Here is a 20,617-nt window from a genome sequence, read left to right as displayed (position 1 = left end):
TTATGCCTTGTGAATTAGTTGCACTCGTGTGATAAATTCACTGGAATTTGCACTTGTTTTAATGTAAACCACCTCAGACGACAGACAGAGAGTCCTCGTTGATCTTCCCCAGTGAGGCAAATCTTCTGGACAGTATTTTTTGTCAGTTGTGTGTTACTTTAAATTTTGTATTGTCTATCACAATATTGACATTAATATAAATTTGGTTCTGTGAACCAAAGCTGTATGTGGAAAATATTTTAAAAAGTGAAACAATAAATGATCAATTACTGATCACATATCGTTGTGCTTGTTTTTATTTAAGATGTCAAAGCCTTGAAAAAAAAACATTCTTAACTGATACCAAAACTTTTTCATCAGAATTCCAAAAAAGCATTACATTTATTATGATTATCAATGTTTTCCTAATACCCACAAAAACTTAGCACGGCAAATAAAAATAATAAAAAGCATATTAAATCTAAATGTACTGTAATTCTAACCAAAATAGGTAAATGTGGTTAACATTTGAACTGAATGATGCATCAAATACTTACATTGAGACGTGAAGGCAAATGGCCCAATAGAGTACTAGAACTCTTCGATACTGAGCAGCCATTTTACTGAGGTGGTAAAACAAGTGTCTACTTGATTGAGGTGTGTTAAGAAGAGTCACAACCACATCCTTTTTATTTAGCCACTGTCCATCTCCAGAAGTGATCCTCAATGAAAAAGGATCTGCTTGTATTTGCTGTTGGGAAGCTGATCTCTGCTCTTCAGCCTCCTCACTGCCTCCCTCATGTGTTTGGGCTGCAGCGGCGGGGTATCTCCCCACTTCTCGCAAACATCTAATGCTGTACGAACAAAGGCATGAAGTCAAATTATAACAAGCACAAATATATAAAGTTGATCATCTTATTTGCTTCTTACCTTCTTCAACAATTTCACCAGCAAACACCTTGGAAATACCAGACATGGCGATTACCACGTTCTGAGAGACTGACGATCCCGTTATGGACTGGATCAGCTACAAACAGACATTGATTAATGTAGAAGCCTTACAGCTTTTTTGTTTTTAAAGTACTCTTCTAATCTTAATATTCACCCTTTTAATGGCAGCCTTTGGAAAGGCAGAACGTCTGTACATCTCATAACGATTCAGCTGCTCCTCGGAAAATGAGGACACTAAAACTCTAAAATCAAAGATGCAGTGAGGCGATGTTCACAGGGACGAGGCTTCTGTTAAGGATAGATGTCGTAGCTGGGATATACCACACTTACTGCATTTTTTGGATTTCATCCTCATCCACCTTGTGGCGTTTTTCCTTTTTCTTTTCTGGTTCTACTTTCAGTCTTTTGGAAAGAGGTTGTCCTGATGTTCCTTCTTCATCATCACCAGCCGGAATTTCCTTCACAGTGAAAGAAAAGGTTGTTTAACAGAACTATAAAGTATAACCCAAACAAGGCAAAGAAAAGTACTCGGAGGATGCAGACCTCCACCAAACAGCTCAATTTCCCACATACTGTAACTTACACCCATAGGATGGCGTATATAGGCAGTATTCATACAAGGTTACGTATCATAGTAGGTAGCTTAATGATCACATCCAATTAGGAAGATCTTTGAAGATCAAAGGTCAAAATCCTTCCGGAATCCAGAACATCACCAAAATTTAATCATCTGTTCTTTGGCCCATTTCCTGAACATTTTATTAAAATTAGTTCATAACTGAGTTACTTTGTTCAAAGACAGTCAGTCACAGATATAAACACTGGCTGTCCTGTAACCTCCTTGCCAGGTGTAATAACAGGTTTATTGTGTCAAACCAATTTACACTTCGGTACACTGAAATAAATACCTGCTGCGTTGTTTTCTCTCGTGTATACTGGAATCATACGTTTGATGTACATAAAGCTTTACAGGTCAAAGTTCGGGTTGAATAATCCCCCTCATGTAGTTTATGTCATAGCTGCTGGTTCAATTCATTAAGCAATGCAATTATAAACGTTTAGTATAGCAATCGTGGACAGAAACATCACGTTTCATTAAAGGCAGTTTGACTTACGGGTTTGGGTTCTTGTTTGCTCTTCTCTTGCGAGGAGGACTCCTTGTTTTCATCTGTTTTCACTGGGTCGGACTTATCTTCACTTTGGTCTGATTTGTTAGGTGCTTGCTCTTCACTGCTAGATAGTACCCTCTCAGCGTTGTCTTCAGGTTTAATGCGTGCAGGGTCAGCCATAATTACTCAGTCTTGACAAAACCTTTCAGATTCTGTAAAACAGCATAGCTGTTAGCATCTATCGGCTACCGGTTTGGCTAACACAAATATTGATCCCTCCAACCTCCCATCCATGAGTGTCATTTTACTCAATAAAACATTACGATTAATGTAATCGTGGGATGCGATATAAGGAAAATTATTGACTATAAACCTAAAATGCCTACCTTCTCTATAGCGAGCGACGTGTCAAAACAGCAAGATAGCATGGGTTTTGTAAGCTGATACACCATTCAGCTACAAAACACTAAGGTTGTCGCAAATGCAATCCGATTTAGGTGAAAATCTTTCCTTTATGTAGACAATTTTCATTTATCAACAACTAGCCCTTGAGGTACAAAATGATGCTAACAGTGGGATTTCCGTTTCCTGTTTGAAAAAAACTTTATAGACACTACTAACGAAACAAAAAACAGTACTATGGGTTATTAAATATTTCCGCCAGACAATAAATACGCCTCTGTGCCGAGTTTCTCAAACTTAACTCTTAAAATGATTGGCTGAAAGTTACACACACCGCCGAGTTGAACGTTGAACTCGATAACAGTAGTTTAGAATTAAATTTCATCTGTTACTAAAATTACTGTTTCACAAACCTGTGTTCGAGTGTTGCCTTCTGGAATACAGTATGTTGTAAAATCTTGCTGTTGACGCACTGGAAGGTTTCTAAAACAAATTGCAACAATGCTTCCCACTTATTGTCGATAAATAAATTCAAAATAGTTGACAAGACGTAATTTGGTTGCTCGCATATAATAAAGTGAATTCAGACAGACAGAACAATAAATACTATGGTATCGTCTTTGATTGCACAACTAACGATATCAAGCAATTAAAAGGTTGTTTTGAGAAAATTGCCGTGTGCTGTAGATTTCTAGGTTATTCCAGTGCGTGATGGGTATAAACAGTGCCAGTTTTGGTGCTGGGGCGCCATATTGTTTATACCCATCCACTATTTTGTAGAGCAGCTTGGGTGGGGGTGCCGGGGTAGACTTGTAGGTGCAGAAGAAAAGGGTAGTTTCAAGGAAGTGACGGACGGAGCTCGGGGGACTGGTCAGAGGAAGTTTGCTCGATGCTGGTACCGTGCCGCCGACGAAACTTTTCCTCCAGCGGCACCGTGGATCGGGATAGACGGATCCATCGGCGGGGGAAGCTTTTGTTTCCTCTCCAAACGAGCGGCAATAGTGAGAAATAACTTGCGGCGGTGGGGATAAAAAAAAGGGGGGGCGGAGAGGAATTTCACTCAGGCAGTCAAGCGCCCCCGTTTTCTTCTTTTCCCCGCGTCTTCTCCGGATTCTTTGGGATTTGAGATGGGGAAGGAGCAGGAACTTCTCGAAGCGGCGCGCACGGGAAACCTGGCCGCGGTGGAGAAGCTTCTCTCCGGGAAGCGCCAGTCCGCGGGCACCGGCAGCGGGTTTTCTGGCACCGGTGGAAGCGGCAACAGCGGCGGACACGGCGCCTCCTCTCATCCGCTCTCCAGTCTGCTCAGGTAGGTTCGGGAATGGTGAAGAAGTGTTCGATATCACCTCCCCCCCTTTCCCCCACTGTCCCAACCAAATGATTCACCAGGAGCTGTTGTAGCCACCGGATTTAATGATCCAATTTAATCATTAAACCTGGCGCAGGTCAGAAACCTGCTTCTTTGTTAGCTCTCGGTGTTACACTATCCGGTCCCGCAGGTCAATGTACCTGCAGAGATCTGCAACAAAACCACATCCTGAAACTACGGAAATTTGGGCACCGTCCAGGCTTAATGATGCCCATTGCCACACCAACCAACCGTCGGAAGAGCATTATCCACTCAACTGTCAACTCTTCCTGATGTGCGACGCAAATGTCACTTACGGCAGGTTTCATTTATCAGCGGTCACAGCAGGAAACCCCAGGTGATTTCATGTGGTTTGTCACATCCACTGAAGCTCTGATTTGCAAGGTTACAAAGGTTCAGTGGCGGTGTTGAGGTTTCCCTTTGTTGTTATTTTTATGCACACTATTAGCTTTGCTGCCTGGTTTAGACAAGAGAAAAGAATCCAGGCAGCCCCCAGTCCCGCAGACCTGTTCAAATGCCACATGTGCACATTGTGTTGTCCGTCAGCGGATTTTTCCAACTGAAACCAGTAAAATCAGTGGTGGTAGGAGTCTGCAGAGCAGTTCTCTGTGGTGATGTTTGATAAGATCACATTTAATTGAGTTTACACAGAGGCTTGAATATATCATGTATCGCCCTTTTACATTTGGCAACCAAGGACAGCAGGTCGATGTGAAATAAGGGGGTGCAGTAGATATTAGATCTGATAAGCTTTGTTTTATCCGTAGACAACAGTGTTGCTGAATTTCCTTGTGCTGAAATGTGTTGTGAGACCACATAGTGTTTTCCGAAGTTATGAACGTGGATGACTATTTAGATTCGAACTGAAGGGAGCAGTGTATCGTCGTATCATTCAAAAGCACATTTACTGGTTGTATGCAAGGAACCTACACGTGCTCCCTCAATGTCAAGCACCAGGTGAACGCCAGTCGATCCAAATATGATATGGCTGCTTTGGGAGCTCCACGATGGCCACCTCCTCTCCTGAGACAGGTGTCAAAGCGGAGCCTGGTGACACATTGCTGTTTTCCTTAGAGCAGACCGCACAAACTACTCCCTCTAATTACATTAAACCCCTTTAATCGGAAATCTAATTCGGAGATGTCGTGGACATCTCTCTTGCAGATTTGTGGGCAAAGAGTTCATTGTGTCTCGAATGGGGCAACCAACAAAATATCCTTTCCGAAGATATTTCCGGAAAAAAAAGCTTTGTTAGACTTTGCAAAAAAAACCCAAAAACTGGCTTGCTTGAAAGAGCCTCAGGAGATTAGCAGCAGGGGCTCGCTGTGTGTGGGGGGGTATTGTCGAGTAAAATCAGAGTAGATTTGATTTAAATAACAAAATGGTGCATTGTCATCTGTGCAGGCTGTGGATTGGTCTCGTGCTGTCTTGGACCAGAATCACGCTATAATCTCTCCAGCATCCATTGTTAAAAGTGAAGGCCCGTAATCCCGTCAGAGGAGATCTGGGACGTAGGATCTGTCTCTAACAAGTTCTAATTAGTGTTGGCTCTAATGTGATGTGTAGACGGGAACGCCGGTGCATTTGTTGACCCGAGTCTGTTTCCACTCGCACGCTTGTCACACTTAGTGTTATTTCAAACAAAGTAACAGCTACTCGTGCTATTAATGTCCGTGTAATTTTAGTTGGCAGCCACTTAATAAGGTTTGCTGTGTCTCCTGCTAGTGTGGAAGGATTTTAGGCTGCAGAAACAACAAGTACCTGTTGGAACAGATCGGAAACACAGGTGATTAAAAGATCTCCCCAATTAAACTCATTAATATTCCTTTAAAGTGTGCTGCTCTGAGTTTCTTCATTAGAGTTTTGCCCTTCTTGCTCTGGAATGGGGCACATGTCAAGACTTGCTGTGTTTTTGTAACCAGGCAGAGCAGCTCTGCTTGACGGAATGTCTGCCTTTCCAGGAGGCCGTGTCTCCGGGGTTGCTATGGGCTAGACACTGACCCCGGCATGTTTAACACCACCCAAACATTTGCTCCATTATCACCAAAATGAGCTGGGCAGGGCTCCCTTTAGTGTGAAGGTCATGCCATAATCTTCACAGGCCCGGTGTCGATTGAGGGTGAAATAAACAACTTTATAGATAGAGACCTCTTTTTTTTTTTTTTTTAGACAGTCAATTTGATTTTCCGCATATTTTAGTTTCTGCTCAGCCCAGCGACCCCTCATAATCCCAGAGGTGTACAGGAAGTGCTTGTTTCTACTACTTCCTGGTCTGGGTTGTCTAAACATGCTGCTGGAGTCAGACTGGGGGTAAGACGAGTCCCAGACAGATAGTGCCTGTCTCCAGACGGATATTAACAGAGGAATGTGTGGAGTTCTTCACTGCTGAGGCAAATCTGGGTCTATTCTCTTTAATGTGGATTTTATAGTATAGAGAGGGACCACCTAGTGTCTTACTCATTAAGTGTGGCCTGTTGTCGATGAAGATCACATAAATATATATACAAAGCTAGACCGAAATAGGCTTTCTATAAAACCTGTCATTTGGTTCTCCTTGTGAGTAAAGCATTTTCCCGTCAGTGCGATGACTTCTGTAGCATTTTAAGAGGCTTGGGCACAGCTCCAGATCATTACATCTGCAGCTCTGGCTCATCCTGAGCGGGCCCATCCATTCAGGGTGGTGTCAGCTGAGAAAATGTTGCATTAGAACAGCCATGGTTCTCCAAAAAAGATACCGCAGCAGCCTCCCTATTTTTGGAATATCGAAGCGTGTAAAATATACAGACACGTAAGAGGTGCACTGTAGGATATGAAGCGACGTATTCGCAGATGACTTCCGGCGGGATGCTGACACCCTCGGTCTTTCCCTGGATTATGTAGCAGCTGTCAGAGTTAATGCAAACTGTCTTGCTGACTCTTTCTGTGTTGGCACACGGCGTTCTCCATTTTCTGTCGCTCTAACAACACCAGAAAGTGCCTCGGCCTATTCTGAGGTGCAGCGAGAGGTTGCGCAAACAGGTCTGGTAGACACATTTCGCCAATCGTTGACCTTTGAACCGAAAGAAACTGTAGCTTGTTCAGCGCAGGAGGCGGCGGTGGTAGCTGGGAAATCCAACACCACCGTGTTAGCATTCCGAAAGCATTTGAGTTTTGGCATGAATTACACGCCAAGTTTACGGCCCATGTTTGTGTAGTCGGAGACACAACAGTCAGTCACTTAGTTGTGGTGATGAATTTCACATGTGTGTGTTGTTGGCGGGGGGGCGGGGGGGGGCACGGGGTCGCTCCTGATGAGCATGTAGCCATCCTCACTTTAACCTAATAGCAGCAGGCTAATAATAACATTCATTGCAAGTGGGTCAGCGAGGGTCTCTAGTAGCTGTTGAGAACAGATATCCTCTCTCAGGACACCTGATGATGATGGAAACAATGTTTGTAACAATGCTTATAATCTAAAGCCATGTGAAATCTATCGTGCTGCGCGCCTGTTTATTTACAGATGCACCGTTAAGAGGCTTGTGTGTGTTTATGTGACCTCTGATTCACCCCACTCACTGAGAACCTTATCAAAACAACTGGACAAATGGGAATGAGCCTGAATGAGCCTGAGCTCCTGGTCTGTCTCTGTCCTGAGAAGCACAATAATCAGAGACGAGGCATGAGTCTCGACCTGTGCAGGCGCACACGTGTGTTATCGATCAAAGCCCTCGAGCGGGCCCTCCTGACCGTCGGGTCTGCTGACCGGCGGCCTCCTTCCTCTCCCACTTTACAGCTCTCAGCAGTGTTGTTGCCCACCTGCTGGGCTCCCGCCATACCTCCGCTTCACATCCACACTTCAAACACAATTTACTTGGACTAACAGTAGTGCCACCGCCATTTGCACGTCCACAGGATTAGCCTAGATCTACAAATATGTGATTCAGAAATTCAGTCCCACCGTGATGGGAGAATTTCCAAATAATGAGAAATAACATGTTTATGGTTTGATTCATCCCTTTCCTGCTGTATTGAAAAGCAGTTAACATGGTAGTTAACCGGTTCAGTAGCTACAATGTAGCTTGCAAATGATGTAGCTTGAATATGGTTCTTTTCAAATGAGGATTTGTGAAACACCTCGTGTCCTGTTTTAACCTCATTTTAGCAACTGACTTTTAAATGAGAGGACAACTTCACATTAATGAGTATTTTGGGAACTAACTGCCAAAATGGCCATTGAGCGGTGTGAACAAGATGTGACAGATATTGTGTGTGATTTCCTGAAGTGAATTGGCAGCTTGAGCGATATTAAGAAGCCTGAATAGAGACCTGAATACCGGCTTGTCTTCTCCAGCTAAATGTTGTGGGGTGAGATGTGTGTCGCCGCGGCGGAGCATCTGCCGTGAAGGCCATGTGGGAAATGCCAGGTTGACAGAACTGAATGTGTTTTCTCGCCTCATTAGACTCCCCTTTTTCCTTTTACGGCGTATTTGTCACATCTTTTCAGTCAGCTGCCGGTGTTTTTCATAGCCATCACTTAAATTCTGTGAGCTGCTCATGGTCTTATTTGGTTTTTTCACACCTCCCGCTGCAACACATTTCCTCTGTGAAATGCCCATTATGGTGCTTTTATGAGCCAGGAAACCTCAATCAGCCTTTGTTAAGGCCGTATTATACCACGTTTAAATGTTTGAATTTTCCCTCCGGTTGGTACGACAGTGTCTGATTAATGGTTGCTGTGAGCTCTCTTTAACACTTAGATATCTACCCGTGTTTGGATATCTACCCATTAACATACTATTCTCGTTATAAGGTAAACTTACTAAAGAGTGATGAAAATAAATGACTAAATCTGTACAATAATGTACAACTGGGATTTCCTGTCGAGGCTCTACAGCTCTGAATCTTGCTTCAGCCATTTCAGATTAACGACTCTCTTTACGTATTTTCCCTTTTATTAGTCTTTATGTGCATTAGGTTATTATGTTTGTCGCTCTCTGGTCCCAGCATGCAGCCTTGCCAGATTTTTGCTAATTAAATCAGTGAAAGTATTCCTCAGCAGGGCTCCTCATGTCCTCTGGGCTCCCTCAGCGGAGACGAGGCTCACTTTGACCGTCTGACTGCAGTGCGTCTGGTTGGAGCCCTCGCCCACAGTACGCATAATTAAGAGGTTCCCCATCAGTGGTTGACGTGTGTCAGTTGGTGCCAGACTCGGCGCCCCGGGCTCGACTGTGGTCACCTTGTTAGTGAGCTGCAGGGCAAATGTGTTCATTTGAGACCGGGTTCTGTCATACACTCACCTGTATTCTGAGCAACCTGGGCTGGATTGTGCTTGGCGTGCTGCCGTCGACCACATAAATCTCATAAATCTCATTATTTTTGCTCCTGCAAGAAATGGTCAGTTTTTTTTTTACTGTCGTACACCTTTATGAACAATGCAGTGTTTAAACTACACGTTCCTGCAAATATTACTGAGATGATCCACATCCTTGATAAGGAGATTTTAAAATGAATTTCCTAAATAAATAACGTCCGTCTTCACACCCTCTGGGTTAGCAGTCTAATATTAATGTACACCAGAGTGGAAGAACATTCTAACTATTTACAACAGAGAATTTCCGCTCCCCGGACTCTTTCCCAAACCCCAGTTTCATCCCATTGATATTCCCTCAGGGAAATTAAAGATTAGTTCAGCCTTTCAGACAGGAATTCTGCTGTCAGTTCCCATGACCAGGCCCCCTCCCAAACCAAATCAGCTCTGTTTTGCCCAGTGCCCTGCTACGAGCCTGAGCCCATCCCTCACTGAGGTTGGTTAGGCGCTGTAGTAATGGGATGGAGAGGATTGTGGAGCGCCGCTCTGACTCCTGTCATCGCGTGTTGCGCTGGCAAAATGAGGACGTAACACTTGGGCTGCCCTTAAATCTGCAACTACACCTCTGCCTTTAACACACGGGCCAAAATATACTGCAGTGAGCCTTCCTTCCTCTCCATGGAGCTAATTTTGAGATATCATTTTGATGACTCTTACAGGAATATCTGAAATTAGAAACGACAATATTTTAAATTCTGGACCCGCTGCAGCATCCCACGCTGGCTGGCTACACACTGCACAACTTTTAAATCTTAACCAAGGGCGATTGCATCATATCTTTAACGTTTGAATCCTTCTAACACACGATTTCACAGATCTCATGTGACACGTCGTTGCCCAGTTTGTTTGCTCACGTCGGCTCTTGTGGTGAATCTGGGCAGCCTGATCTAGAATCATGAAATGTGTTTCTTACTCACCATTCAAGTTTGGAGAGAGTCTCTGTAATTGAGTGATCGTAATAATCACATTGAAACCGCAAACAAGGAGCATTTGGACAAAAATAACAAATCTCGTGTGTCATAATCTTAGAAGGTATCATGAACATCAGAGGGTATAATCCTCTATTAATCCTATAGGTGTTAATCCCTTAGATTTAAATTTGCAGTTATGACTGTTTCATCCAACATCCAATAATAATGTTTACCCGGAGCTGGCCCTGGAAACACCCCAGCCAGGAGCATCCAATGCAGGCTCGTCTCCATATTTATGTTAATTTCTTTATGAGGTTTTTGCTATAAGCTGTTACATAACATTCTATGTAGGACAGCAACTGGAGGTCTGCCCCTTCCTCTCTTCCCTCTTTCTGTACGTTCAACTAAAATCCGCTCACTCATTCCGGAGGGAAAGAAATGGAAGCGCGCGCATCTCCTAGCTGCTCCACGTCCACCCCTCTGTGACAGAAATGCACCAGCGAGGAGCATTTCCTGCCACCATGTTTTCACACTCGAGGCTCGCCGTGGGGCACAAACGGCTCAGGTTATGGCTGGTAGAGCACCCCTCACGATCCGACCTCTGTCAGGACAGATGTTCCGGAGGCTACAGAACACTTGACGTTCACCACACTCATTTAATGAGCCCGCTCTGCCTGGGTAATTGCAGGCTGCTCTCGGCGCTATTGTGAGAGATGTATTTTAGGGGGCATAAACAACCACTGCTGCAACAAAAACGGGTCATGTGGATGAAAAGGTTGTACTGGAGCTGATGTGACGAGGCTGAGCACTGTGTGTGTGCAAGTGTGTGTGAGAGTGATTGTTAAGCCTCTGGAACAGATTTGTTTTTTTTCTCCTCTTCCAGCTTGTGCTGGGTTTGAGAAATTACTCGCTTATTTCAAAATCCTCCCGTCGTAATTTATGCAGCCGTTTCTCTGTCATTTCTGTAGCGCGTGTTTTGGTTTTGAGGTGGTTAAAGGAAAGTGAATATGTTTGAAAGGATGAATGAGATTTATCTGTTTGTCTTTTCTGTCACGTCTGGTCCACAGTGAGTGCTTTTGCTGCCTCTCCCTTTGACTCCAGTCTAGCAGATTTGGTTCACCAGTGCTGCTGCATGATTTATTTAGGATGTGTTTAAGGTCTTTCAGAGAACCACTTCCCAGTCTCTGGCACTGATGTCCTTTAGCTTCTTAATCCCCCTCCATCTCTCTGTGTTGGCTCTCTATTGCTCCCGTTTCTGCTCCAACACAGTGCTAAAGGAAACGGACCAATCGGAGGAGACAGCTGAGCAGAGTTCATGTAAAAGAGAATGGGTTAGCACACATTTTAGCTTCATCTTCCATCCTGGGATTTGTTGCTGTTTTTCAGACTGGACACAATAATCAATGCAATGTTGCATGGAGTTACTTATTAAGTTAGTATGTGAGACAAAATTAGCTCCTTCTTATTGCGACTGTTTCTTTTTCTTCCTTTTTTGTGACTGGGTGCTTTTTTATATCTGTACACACAAACATAGCACATGAAGAAATCCCTGCAGGATTTGCTGTGGGAATGTCGTAGCCATATTTATATAAATATAAATATATTTATTTTTAGCTTTGTGAAAGCCTAAAAATGTTGCAATACTTGTGCACTGGGAAAACAGCTCCTGCGTTGAACAGCTAATTATACAGGTGAAACCACAAAAACTGGCAGTAATGAATGATGATTCTTTCAGTACTTGTGCACTCAGCAGCTAGACTGTCTCACACGTCTGTCGCCTGTTTGGTAGTGATATTTGTTGGGGCATAATTTTTTCCCCCCGCTCATTTTGCACATTTTCAGTTGCAAACACCAAACTAGCAAACTTCCAAAAGGCTGTATCAGTTTATTTGATGTTACATTCATATCTGTAATCATGACATTGCAAATTCTGGTCCACACATGATTGTATTCCATACCTGTGTGCAAGGAATGTTTGCACGAATTACCTGCTTCAGAGACCGGGGCAGTGAGATAGCCACCAATACGGCATCCAGTCGCACCCAGGGCTTAAGAATTTACAGAGGGCAGGGCTGTGTTTGTTTGCTGGGTGCTGTGCTTTGTGTAACAATCCTGTCTTTTGTTAACAGTATCTGGAGAGGCCCAAATGTGAACTGCGTGGACAGCACTGGATACACGCCTCTTCATCACGCCGCCCTTAATGGACACAGGTAAAGCGGTGGGAAAATCAATGGGGTGAACTGGGTGCCTGCATTAGAGCTCTGTACTCGCATGCATTTGTCCCTCTGGGAAGAGGAAGTTATTGATTGATTGCCTGTTAAATGCCATGTATTTATTAGTGTGGTTCTGACCCGCGGCGTTGTGCTTTACAGCGAGGTGGTGGAGGCGCTGCTACGGAACGAGGCCTTGACCAACATCGCCGACAATAAGGGCTGCTACCCTCTCCACCTGGCTGCATGGAAGGGCGATGAACATATCGTCAAACTGCTCATTCACCAAGGCCCGTCACACCCCAAACTCAACGAGCAGGTGGGGCCACCACTGCTGATAATATCTCCCTGAAGTGACCTCGGTTCTAAACCAATGAAATCTCTCTTCTCTGTGGAAGAAATAGAGTACTTGAGTGCACTTTCAGACCACTTGTAGTTTCAGAATTACTTTCTAAACAGTTTAGTCAGCAGCCAGCAAATGTAGCTTTTCCCAAATTGGCTCTTAAATGTCTCATATCAGCACAAGATCAGTGCAGATGTTTAAAGTTCTCCTTCAGCACAGCATGGCCGTCTGTCATTTGGACAGTGAATTGTGTTCATTAACATAAGTGCACTGTGGGCTGTGATAGTTGAAATGCTTTGATGCCACGCAAGTGTAAGAAGTGCTTGTTCTCTCCTAACAAATTTTAACCGTCTTAACTCCAACTGGTTTAACTATCATATACATGAGTTGTGGTTGCTTTACTGCACAGCCCATCAAGCATCGTCTGTTTGGAATGAGAAGAAATGACCCATTATGAGCACCGCGAATGCAGCCTGAAGCATAAAATTCTAAATAGAACCACAGGCCACTTTGCCTCATTTTGGGTCATTTCTCACTGCCTGTTCATTAACTCATCTCTGATTTATTTTTTTTAAATGTAGTTTTACTCATTTACGATCATCGTTCATTTGTTCATTGCTTGTCTGAACCCAAACATTACCCTAACCTCTGTTCCTCCCTCCCAGAGCTCTGTAGACCATAAAGAGTTCAAACGCTGTGGGCCCTTTGACCCCTATATTAATGCCAAGGTGTGTACAAAGTGCTGCTAAAACAACCTTTCATCCTCAAGTGCTTCTTTACTGTCTTGTTGCTTGCTGTGCTTGGGTCGGTCTGCTGCTGCTGCTGCTGCTGCTGCTGCTGCTGCTTGCAGGGCCACTTCTGCTTTCAGAGCTGTGAGGACGCTTCTAATTTTACCAGCTGTCGATTTTTGTCCTCTGCTTCTCTTGAGTTGTGATCTCTTACTGAATATTCTCACCAAGTATAAGAAAAATGACACTACTATCACAGAATCCCTTTTTTGATTAAATCTAACTGTTAATGGTCAGGAATAATCCACCATTAAGTTAGGTTGACTTTAGTGAACCTGGTGTGAACATCTGGAGCTGAATCGGTTCATATTTTGGCACCATACAGGTAGATATGTGCAATGAGGTACAGTAATTCATTGCCATCAGCCTCAGACTCTCACTTGGCTACTTAGCCAATGTCACTATTGTGTTCACTTGAATGTGAACACAGTAAACAGTACAAGCTGAACATTCGAGATTAGTGATTCATTTGGAATGCACCTTCCAGGATTCCAACATCTATTTTTGTACCTGCTCTGAGCACCACCCCTCACTACATCCAGCTGCCCAGGGAAGTCCCAGCCTCAGCCCGTCTACATGATGAAGATGGTTGTTCAGCAGGTACCCCTGACAGACCTGACAGACTCTCTCTGACAGTGTTGCCCCCACAGCATCAGCATGCCAGTTGCACCTAGCCCTGTAGCTCAAGCTGCCTGGGATATTTGAACCCTGTCACATGTGCTCAACGTTTTAATCCTCTTACAGTTTTGAGGGGGAAACCAGATTATCTTTAATGCTGCTATACCGTAATGTGAAATTTTCTGCAGAGGTTGTGTCGTCGGAGATTATGGATGATGATTTAATGTAAACACATTTTTGTGTGTAGAGGAGGGCCTGATCCTGAATAATTGAAGCCTTGTAATGAATAAATCAGACACATGGATGCAGTTTGGATGCTCTAGCCTTGGATGTGGTCATGCTTGATGGCGTCATGTGACTGAGTGGGCGGAGGGTGTGTCCCTGACTCCCCTCTTATCACATGGTTGGACCATCTCATGGGGAGGATGGGAGATTTTCAGTGTACCGGTCTCTTTGCATCAGCGTCAAAGAAAGGTTTCCATGCCAGGCTCATCTGTGCATGTTTGCAGAGGAGAGAATATGCTCCTCTTTTCCCACCTCCCACTTTCTGTTTTACCTTGAAAGAAAAGTTGGGGTATGGTCATACTAACCATACATAGCATACAGACAGTAAAGTGGTTGAAATGGTGCTGGTTGAGGCTCTAAGGGGGGTCCTGTCCTCACGTTTGGTAACAGTATTTCCCTCTAGGGATATCAGATCAGGCGGTCGCAGCTGGGCCACACTCTCTCGTCCTGTACAGAATCCAGATCAGATTAATGTTTATTCATTAGGTCATTGTGTGATCCCCCCCCCCCCCCTCGATATTTTCACTGTGGGTGGCTCACTTCAAAGTCTGAAACTGACGGAGCGTTGAGACAGCGGGACAAAGCTGAACAGTCTGAATACAGAGCATCTGGGGATGAGGGCCTCCTGTTTTACAAATATATTCTGGAGACAGAAGTCCGTTACCTGAGTTACAGGTTCCTGTGTATTTAAATAGCTAAAAATTGCTTAGTCAGCTGATGGTAAATGTAAGAGCCCAGCAAGAGGGACAGGCCTGTTTTGCCAACACCATAAATCTGATAATCATGGTTTTGTTCTCTTATTGTTAGCATCTATAATAAGTCGGGCAGTCGTGTGCTCTGCAGGATAATAGTAATCCGACTGGCAGCCTGAACTTTGATTTTGGAAGGTTTTTAAGCACTGGAGGCTCTGAAGGCTCTGTCTCTTTAGTCACCAGTGTTATAATAAGGATTTTACTTTGGATTAATTGTCTTTTAAGGATTTTTCACAAAGGTTTAATATGAGGAAAGTAGGCAAAAGTACCTATATTTATAATATATTAATAAATACTATATTAATAGTCCAATTGTCAAAATATGAGCCCTAAACAAAGATGCACTTTGAATAAATGTTTTCATGTGCCGCTTTATGTAATACAGTATTTGCTGTCTGTGTATCCATAACAGAGCATAGCCCATGGCCTTGCCAGACGCTCGTATCCAGCTGCATCTCACACAACCTTCATCTTCCTATATAGGTCACATGTCTCATAGACTACATGTTTCCTTGATTTCCTCTGGCCAAGCCTCAGCTTATATCTACCTGATTCTGGATAAACAAACAGGTTCAAAAGCATCTTTCCTCTTGTCCGTCTTCCTGTCGGTCTCTGTCTCAAAGACTGACAGGAGAAGTTTCTGACGACAGCTGCAGAAGCAGTTTTCTTGGACTTGGGCAGCTCATTATCAGTGGAGCAGTACCCCCTCCTCCTTAGGGTGCTGGCAGACTCCAAGCGTGTTCATTTATCCCCTCAGTATGTCACTTCATCATCCAGCTCATGCCCCAGCAACGCATCCCCACCAACCTACCCCCGTTACCTTCTGCTCTGCACTCCTACAGCAGGACTCGTTCTCATCTCTGTCCTGCCAAGAAATGGCTGAAGCACATTTGATTGAGCCCCCGAGGGGACGTGTTGTTATTTAACGCATGGAGCAGGATTTTGACATTGTCATGCGTTCCCATTAGCAAACGTCAGGGTGTGTCTCCTGTGGCAGTTGGAGCTGCTTGGTACCGTTTAACAGTTGGGGGGGGGGGGTAACAAATCTTAGAATTGGTTTCTACTAATCTCAGGGCAAAACGGATCTTCACGAAGTTAGTTAAGATGGAATGCTCAACATTTCTGATCGAGATCTTTGGTACATTTAATCTTTAGGGAGAAGTGCTGCAGAAGTAAATAGGTTAGTGATTTTAGCCTAAGAATAGTGACCAATGGTTTCTCAGAAAACAATGTCCTCTTTCCAACAGCTGTCCGCCACACATTTATCTTAAATATACTTTACCAAGAATGGTTGTTATATTGGAGAAATTATGATGAAACCTTCCTGTTTCTGTTCTGAAATGCTGCTGGTACCCACACATACTCCTCTTTGTCATATTTAAAACTAGGAAAACCCCTATTTACATGTTAATACAGTGGTTAAACGCAGGGGTCTTGACGCAGTTATTTCTCTGTCTAACTGACAGCTGCGTGCAGAATTTAAAAAATGATCCAGGATTTGCGGGAACGTGCAAAAACAAACAGGCGTTCCGGCTGTGACGGGAGAGGCAGGCGTGCAGTGAGCACTGGGCAGCCCTTTGGCCCTCTAGCTGCAACAGCTGCTCTGCCCACCCCTCCACCACCACTCAGACCCACCCCTACTACTACCGCCACTACCAGGAGCCAGGGTGACGTAACCGCTGCCCCAATCTGCTGCCAGCCGGCGTGGCACGTGACTGGAGGTCGCCAGTCGGACTGCGTTACCATCTCAAAGGCAGCCTCAGGTTGTGAGAATCATAACATCATCCGCTCTTCTCTTTCACAGTGTAACTCCTCCCCCCGCCATTCGAGCATCCAGCATCGAAGGGCCATGAAGTTGAATTTACAGATGTTTCTGGTTAGTGTGGCATTTTATCAATCGGCAGCAGCCACCAGCTGAGGTCATAATCCCCCTCCTGTTTGACATGCACCCAAGACTAAGTCAGGATGGGGATAATGCCGTCTGCTACACTGGAAAAACAGGATTTTCATTAAAAAAAAAAAAACCCAACATTGTCTGTCCAGGAAGTCTTGGCAGTTTCACAGAATTTATTCTATTTTCAGCTCCATGTTTTTTCTTTACCATTCTTCTGAACTGTGCCTTGGAAGGGATGTGGCAACAAGACGTCAGTGAGGCCTTTTTATATGAGAATACGGAAATGTTGCACTAGCAGTTCCTTAACATGGGCAACTGCTGCAGGGGTAGCAGTCCTCTAGAATTAGCTTCAAACCAGGCTACGCATTTTTAGTCTCCCATGTTTACTTTATTCTAATCTCTAAAATCACTCTAGTCTTACGTCATAGCCTGGCAAATAATGATCAGTGAATGCGAAAGCTTTTTATAAGATCACATTTATCAGTCCGGATACCCTTGGATAAGATGGGAGGTGCTTTAAGTTCTAGAATGTTGCTTTGAAGTGGACAGAACATGCAGAGATTCCCCAATGATGGAGGCTCGGGCCCCACCCTTGGTTGACTGACTGCCCGTCCAGTCAGTTGGAGGAATTCATCGTCTTGCTGCTCACGCTCTGTCAGCTACAGGCTGGCTGAGTCCATTATGTGCACTGAAACGAGCCTCTGCTCAGGTTGTGCAGAGATTTCAAACAGCCCAGTGGCAGATGTGTAGCTGCATTCAATCAGGTTTGTTAAAGAATGCGTACCTGCTGATCCTGTAATGGGATTTGTCAGTCTGGGGATATTTTTATCTGGCATTTTAGGACTAACACTTGTAAAAATTAGACGTCTTTCTGGAGTTCACTGTTTATTTCATTTAACTTGTGTTTATTGTAGATTTTAAAAGGCTGGCAACTGCAACCACGTGACTTAAGAGGTTTGACATTCAGTATGGTTGACAGTCATTAAACACAACATACAGGATTGCCAATTATGTATTTTGAGTTAGATATGTGCATGCAAATATGATTTCTTTCATTTGGAAAATGAAGCATGATAAAGAAAAAGAGGCTTTGTCTTGTACAATCCTACAGATTGAGCTTGTTAGTGTAAATCACTGTGTGCGAGCATCTCTTGGGTTGCCACTGAAGCAGCAGACCTGCATGGTTAAGGCAGTGAGTCATGCTGATGTAGTGGCAGCGTGCACGTCAGCCTGCTGAAATCATTTAAATACTAAAAAGATGCGTCAAAGCCTAGACGGCGCATCACGCACGGGGCGTCACACTCGTCCCGTCATTCACGGTGCAGCCACCTTACTGCAAACACACGGAAGTCTTTAGAGAATGCTGCAGAGAAGAGGAACGAGAAGTAAATCTGACTGATTAGGCCAGCCAGGCAGAATGAAAAGCGAAGCTGCTTGGGTTTAGATGTCAAAGAAAGACTCTCGTGTGCGTGTTTCTACGCTCGGAGGAGAGTCTGCTCATTCTCTAGCAGCCTCTGTGCTTCTGTATTTGAAGAGCAGGTGTCCTTTTTGTCTCTCTGAGCTCCACTTCTCTCTTTAAATCTCCCCATCTCCTTTTCCCTTTCTCTGCCTCGCCCCCTGTACTGAGGCTGTGACCGGCTCTCCCTCACTTACCCTTTTTTCCCTCTTCCCCGTCCCTCTACCTGCTGATCCCATCTGGCACCGTGTTTTCATGAAACTGTCTGACACCTGTCTCAATCTGCCCTGTTGCCCCCTCCTCAACAGACCCAGTGTTTAGTAACGCAGCTGGCACTTTCCTCTGGGATTCACCACACGGGCATCGTACATGTCCGTTTGGGCCTTCCTGTGCCAGCTGTCAACCCTTTTGTGGGTTTATACTGTGAGTCTGGACTCAGGGCATTTGTGTCCACAGTGGCTGGCCACGCCCACATATATAAACAGCAAAGAAGGGCAATTTTGAAGTATTTTTTATAGTATTGTAAATTTAAGAACACATTAATAAATCATGAACCTAAATATGAATATTTCACATATTGGTCCATTTGAAGATGCTGAGATGTGAGAAGCCAGACATTTCTGAGAAATGTCTGAATTTGGATGAATTTTTAAAAATAGTGTTATCTTTATGGACAATTTAATGTGTTTATATGGAAGTCTGTTACACTCCCATTGTTCACCTTTTTTAGTATTATGAATAGAATAGAGGCTTCGTTTGTCATTTTCATCCCTGACAGACTTTTTTTTCTGACTTATTGTTCCCTTCTTTAACAAAGAATCCATTCTGAGTGTCCCTGTTGCTGCTTTTCTCACTTTAGATGGTGGATTGTGTAGTTCGCCCCCTGCTGGTCTTCTTCTGATAGACCTTCTCAGGTCTATTATTGCCAATTGATTTTGTGGCTGCCGCGACTCATTAGATCCAATAACCACCACTGAATGAGTCTACATTGTAATTACTGTTTTAATTGCCTGCTGTTAGCCTGTGGCTACACAGCGACAGTGTTAGTGTCTTTGGGAACTTGTAAACTGTGATGTTTGTGCATACAGTTCAAGTTATTGTTCACATTGTTACATTAGTCATAAAAAAAAAATCTCTATTTGTGCAGGAATATCATGCGTCCGTTTAACAACAAAGTTATCTAGACTTGCTTTTAGCGTCCAGTTTTTCAAGATGATGGTTTTGACAGCCGGTGGTGAGATGAACTGCAGCAGCTAATCTCAACCTGGTCCTGATGCTTCATAATCTGCGATGTTCCTCAGCTGTCCTTCTCTCCTACCATTCTTCCACAAGCACCCCCAGGGCCTTCGCTTCTTTTTCCTCGAACTCCATCTTGGGCGTCATGGTCTGTGTGCACTAACTGCGTTCACCTCTCAACTAGTTAACAAACATGACTCAGTAGTTTTACACTACTAATCTCATTGACTGCATCTTCCCACCTACTCCTGTTTCTGTTCTCCTTGACTGGCTCTCACCAGTTCTTCTGACTCCAACAGAACAATGCCAATGAAACGCCACTGCACTGTGCTGCCCAGTATGGCCATACTGGGGTGGTACGGATTCTTCTGGAGGAGCTGACGGACCCCACCATGAGGAACAATAAGTTTGAGACTCCACTGGACCTGGCCGCTCTGTACGGCCGCCTCGAGGTGGTCAAGCTGCTGCTCACCGCCCACCCCAACCTGCTCAGCTGCAACACCAAGAAGCACACACCGCTGCATCTGGCATCACGGAACGGACACCTGCCGGTGGTGGAGGTGCTCCTGGACGCCGGCATGGACATTAACTATGAGGTTTGTTTCTTAATGCTCGAACCTGCAGCTCTTTCCTAATGTGCTGCCATGGCCCACATCATGTAGGGTGAGTTAATCTGTTCTTGCAGCACTTCCTCGCACCACTTCCTATTAATGCTATAAGATTAAAAGTAACTCGCTGTGCAAAGGAGCTGCTATGTCAGGAAAGCACAGCTTGCATCCTCCTGCTGGATCCTCCTCTTGTAGAAACCTTTACACAGAATATTCTCAATGCTTTTTTCTTTACTCCTCTTTATCTGAATCATGGATGTGCAGCTTGTCCAAGGTCACCCGGGCCTTAGATTTTGTAGGTTACAATTATGATGGTGCTGTGAGCTGAAAAATGCTCTGATTTCACAACCATATAATAGTCA

At 44.2% G+C, this 20,617-nt stretch overlaps 2 protein-coding genes across 11 annotated transcripts in view; one reads left to right on the top strand and one right to left on the bottom strand.

Moving 5' to 3' along the window:
- Nucleotides 1–278: 278 nt before the first annotated feature.
- Nucleotides 279–3,208, bottom strand: taf11 (TAF11 RNA polymerase II, TATA box binding protein (TBP)-associated factor). 2 transcript variants are annotated; one of them, XM_029833962.1, is made up of 6 exons: nt 2,855–3,208; nt 2,046–2,251; nt 1,261–1,388; nt 1,085–1,172; nt 910–1,006; nt 279–833 (listed from the first exon to the last, which is right to left on the bottom strand). In XM_029833962.1, exons 2-6 carry the CDS (start codon nt 2,217–2,219, stop codon nt 703–705), a joined length of 618 nt encoding a protein of 205 aa, XP_029689822.1. In that variant the 5' UTR covers nt 2,220–2,251; nt 2,855–3,208; the 3' UTR covers nt 279–702. The 2 variants fall into 2 exon arrangements, with proteins under 2 accessions (XP_029689822.1, XP_003963498.1); XM_003963449.3 differs by lacking the exon at nt 2,855–3,208 and adding an exon at nt 2,426–2,652.
- Nucleotides 3,209–3,278: 70 nt separating this feature from the next.
- The window catches only part of anks1aa (ankyrin repeat and sterile alpha motif domain containing 1Aa), a 43,819-nt gene continuing 26,480 nt past the window's right edge, over nt 3,279–20,617 (top strand). For 4 of the 9 annotated variants that reach the window (XM_029833954.1, XM_029833957.1, XM_029833956.1 and 1 more), the window contains exons 1-5: nt 3,279–3,747; nt 12,195–12,275; nt 12,438–12,594; nt 13,284–13,346; nt 19,947–20,243. In XM_029833954.1, the coding sequence (XP_029689814.1) occupies nt 3,569–3,747; nt 12,195–12,275; nt 12,438–12,594; nt 13,284–13,346; nt 19,947–20,243 (777 nt within the window). In that variant the 5' untranslated portion in view covers nt 3,279–3,568. The remainder of the gene's footprint in view (nt 3,748–12,194; nt 12,276–12,437; nt 12,595–13,283; nt 13,347–19,946; nt 20,244–20,617) is intronic. The other 5 variants (XM_029833960.1, XM_011602646.2, XM_029833958.1 and 2 more) reach the window with 4 other exon arrangements.

The sequence above is a fragment of the Takifugu rubripes genome, chromosome 3, assembly GCF_901000725.2.
Source record: "Takifugu rubripes chromosome 3, fTakRub1.2, whole genome shotgun sequence".
NCBI lineage: Eukaryota > Metazoa > Chordata > Actinopteri > Tetraodontiformes > Tetraodontidae > Takifugu > Takifugu rubripes.
This window is presented reverse-complemented; position numbering and strand designations above follow the sequence as displayed.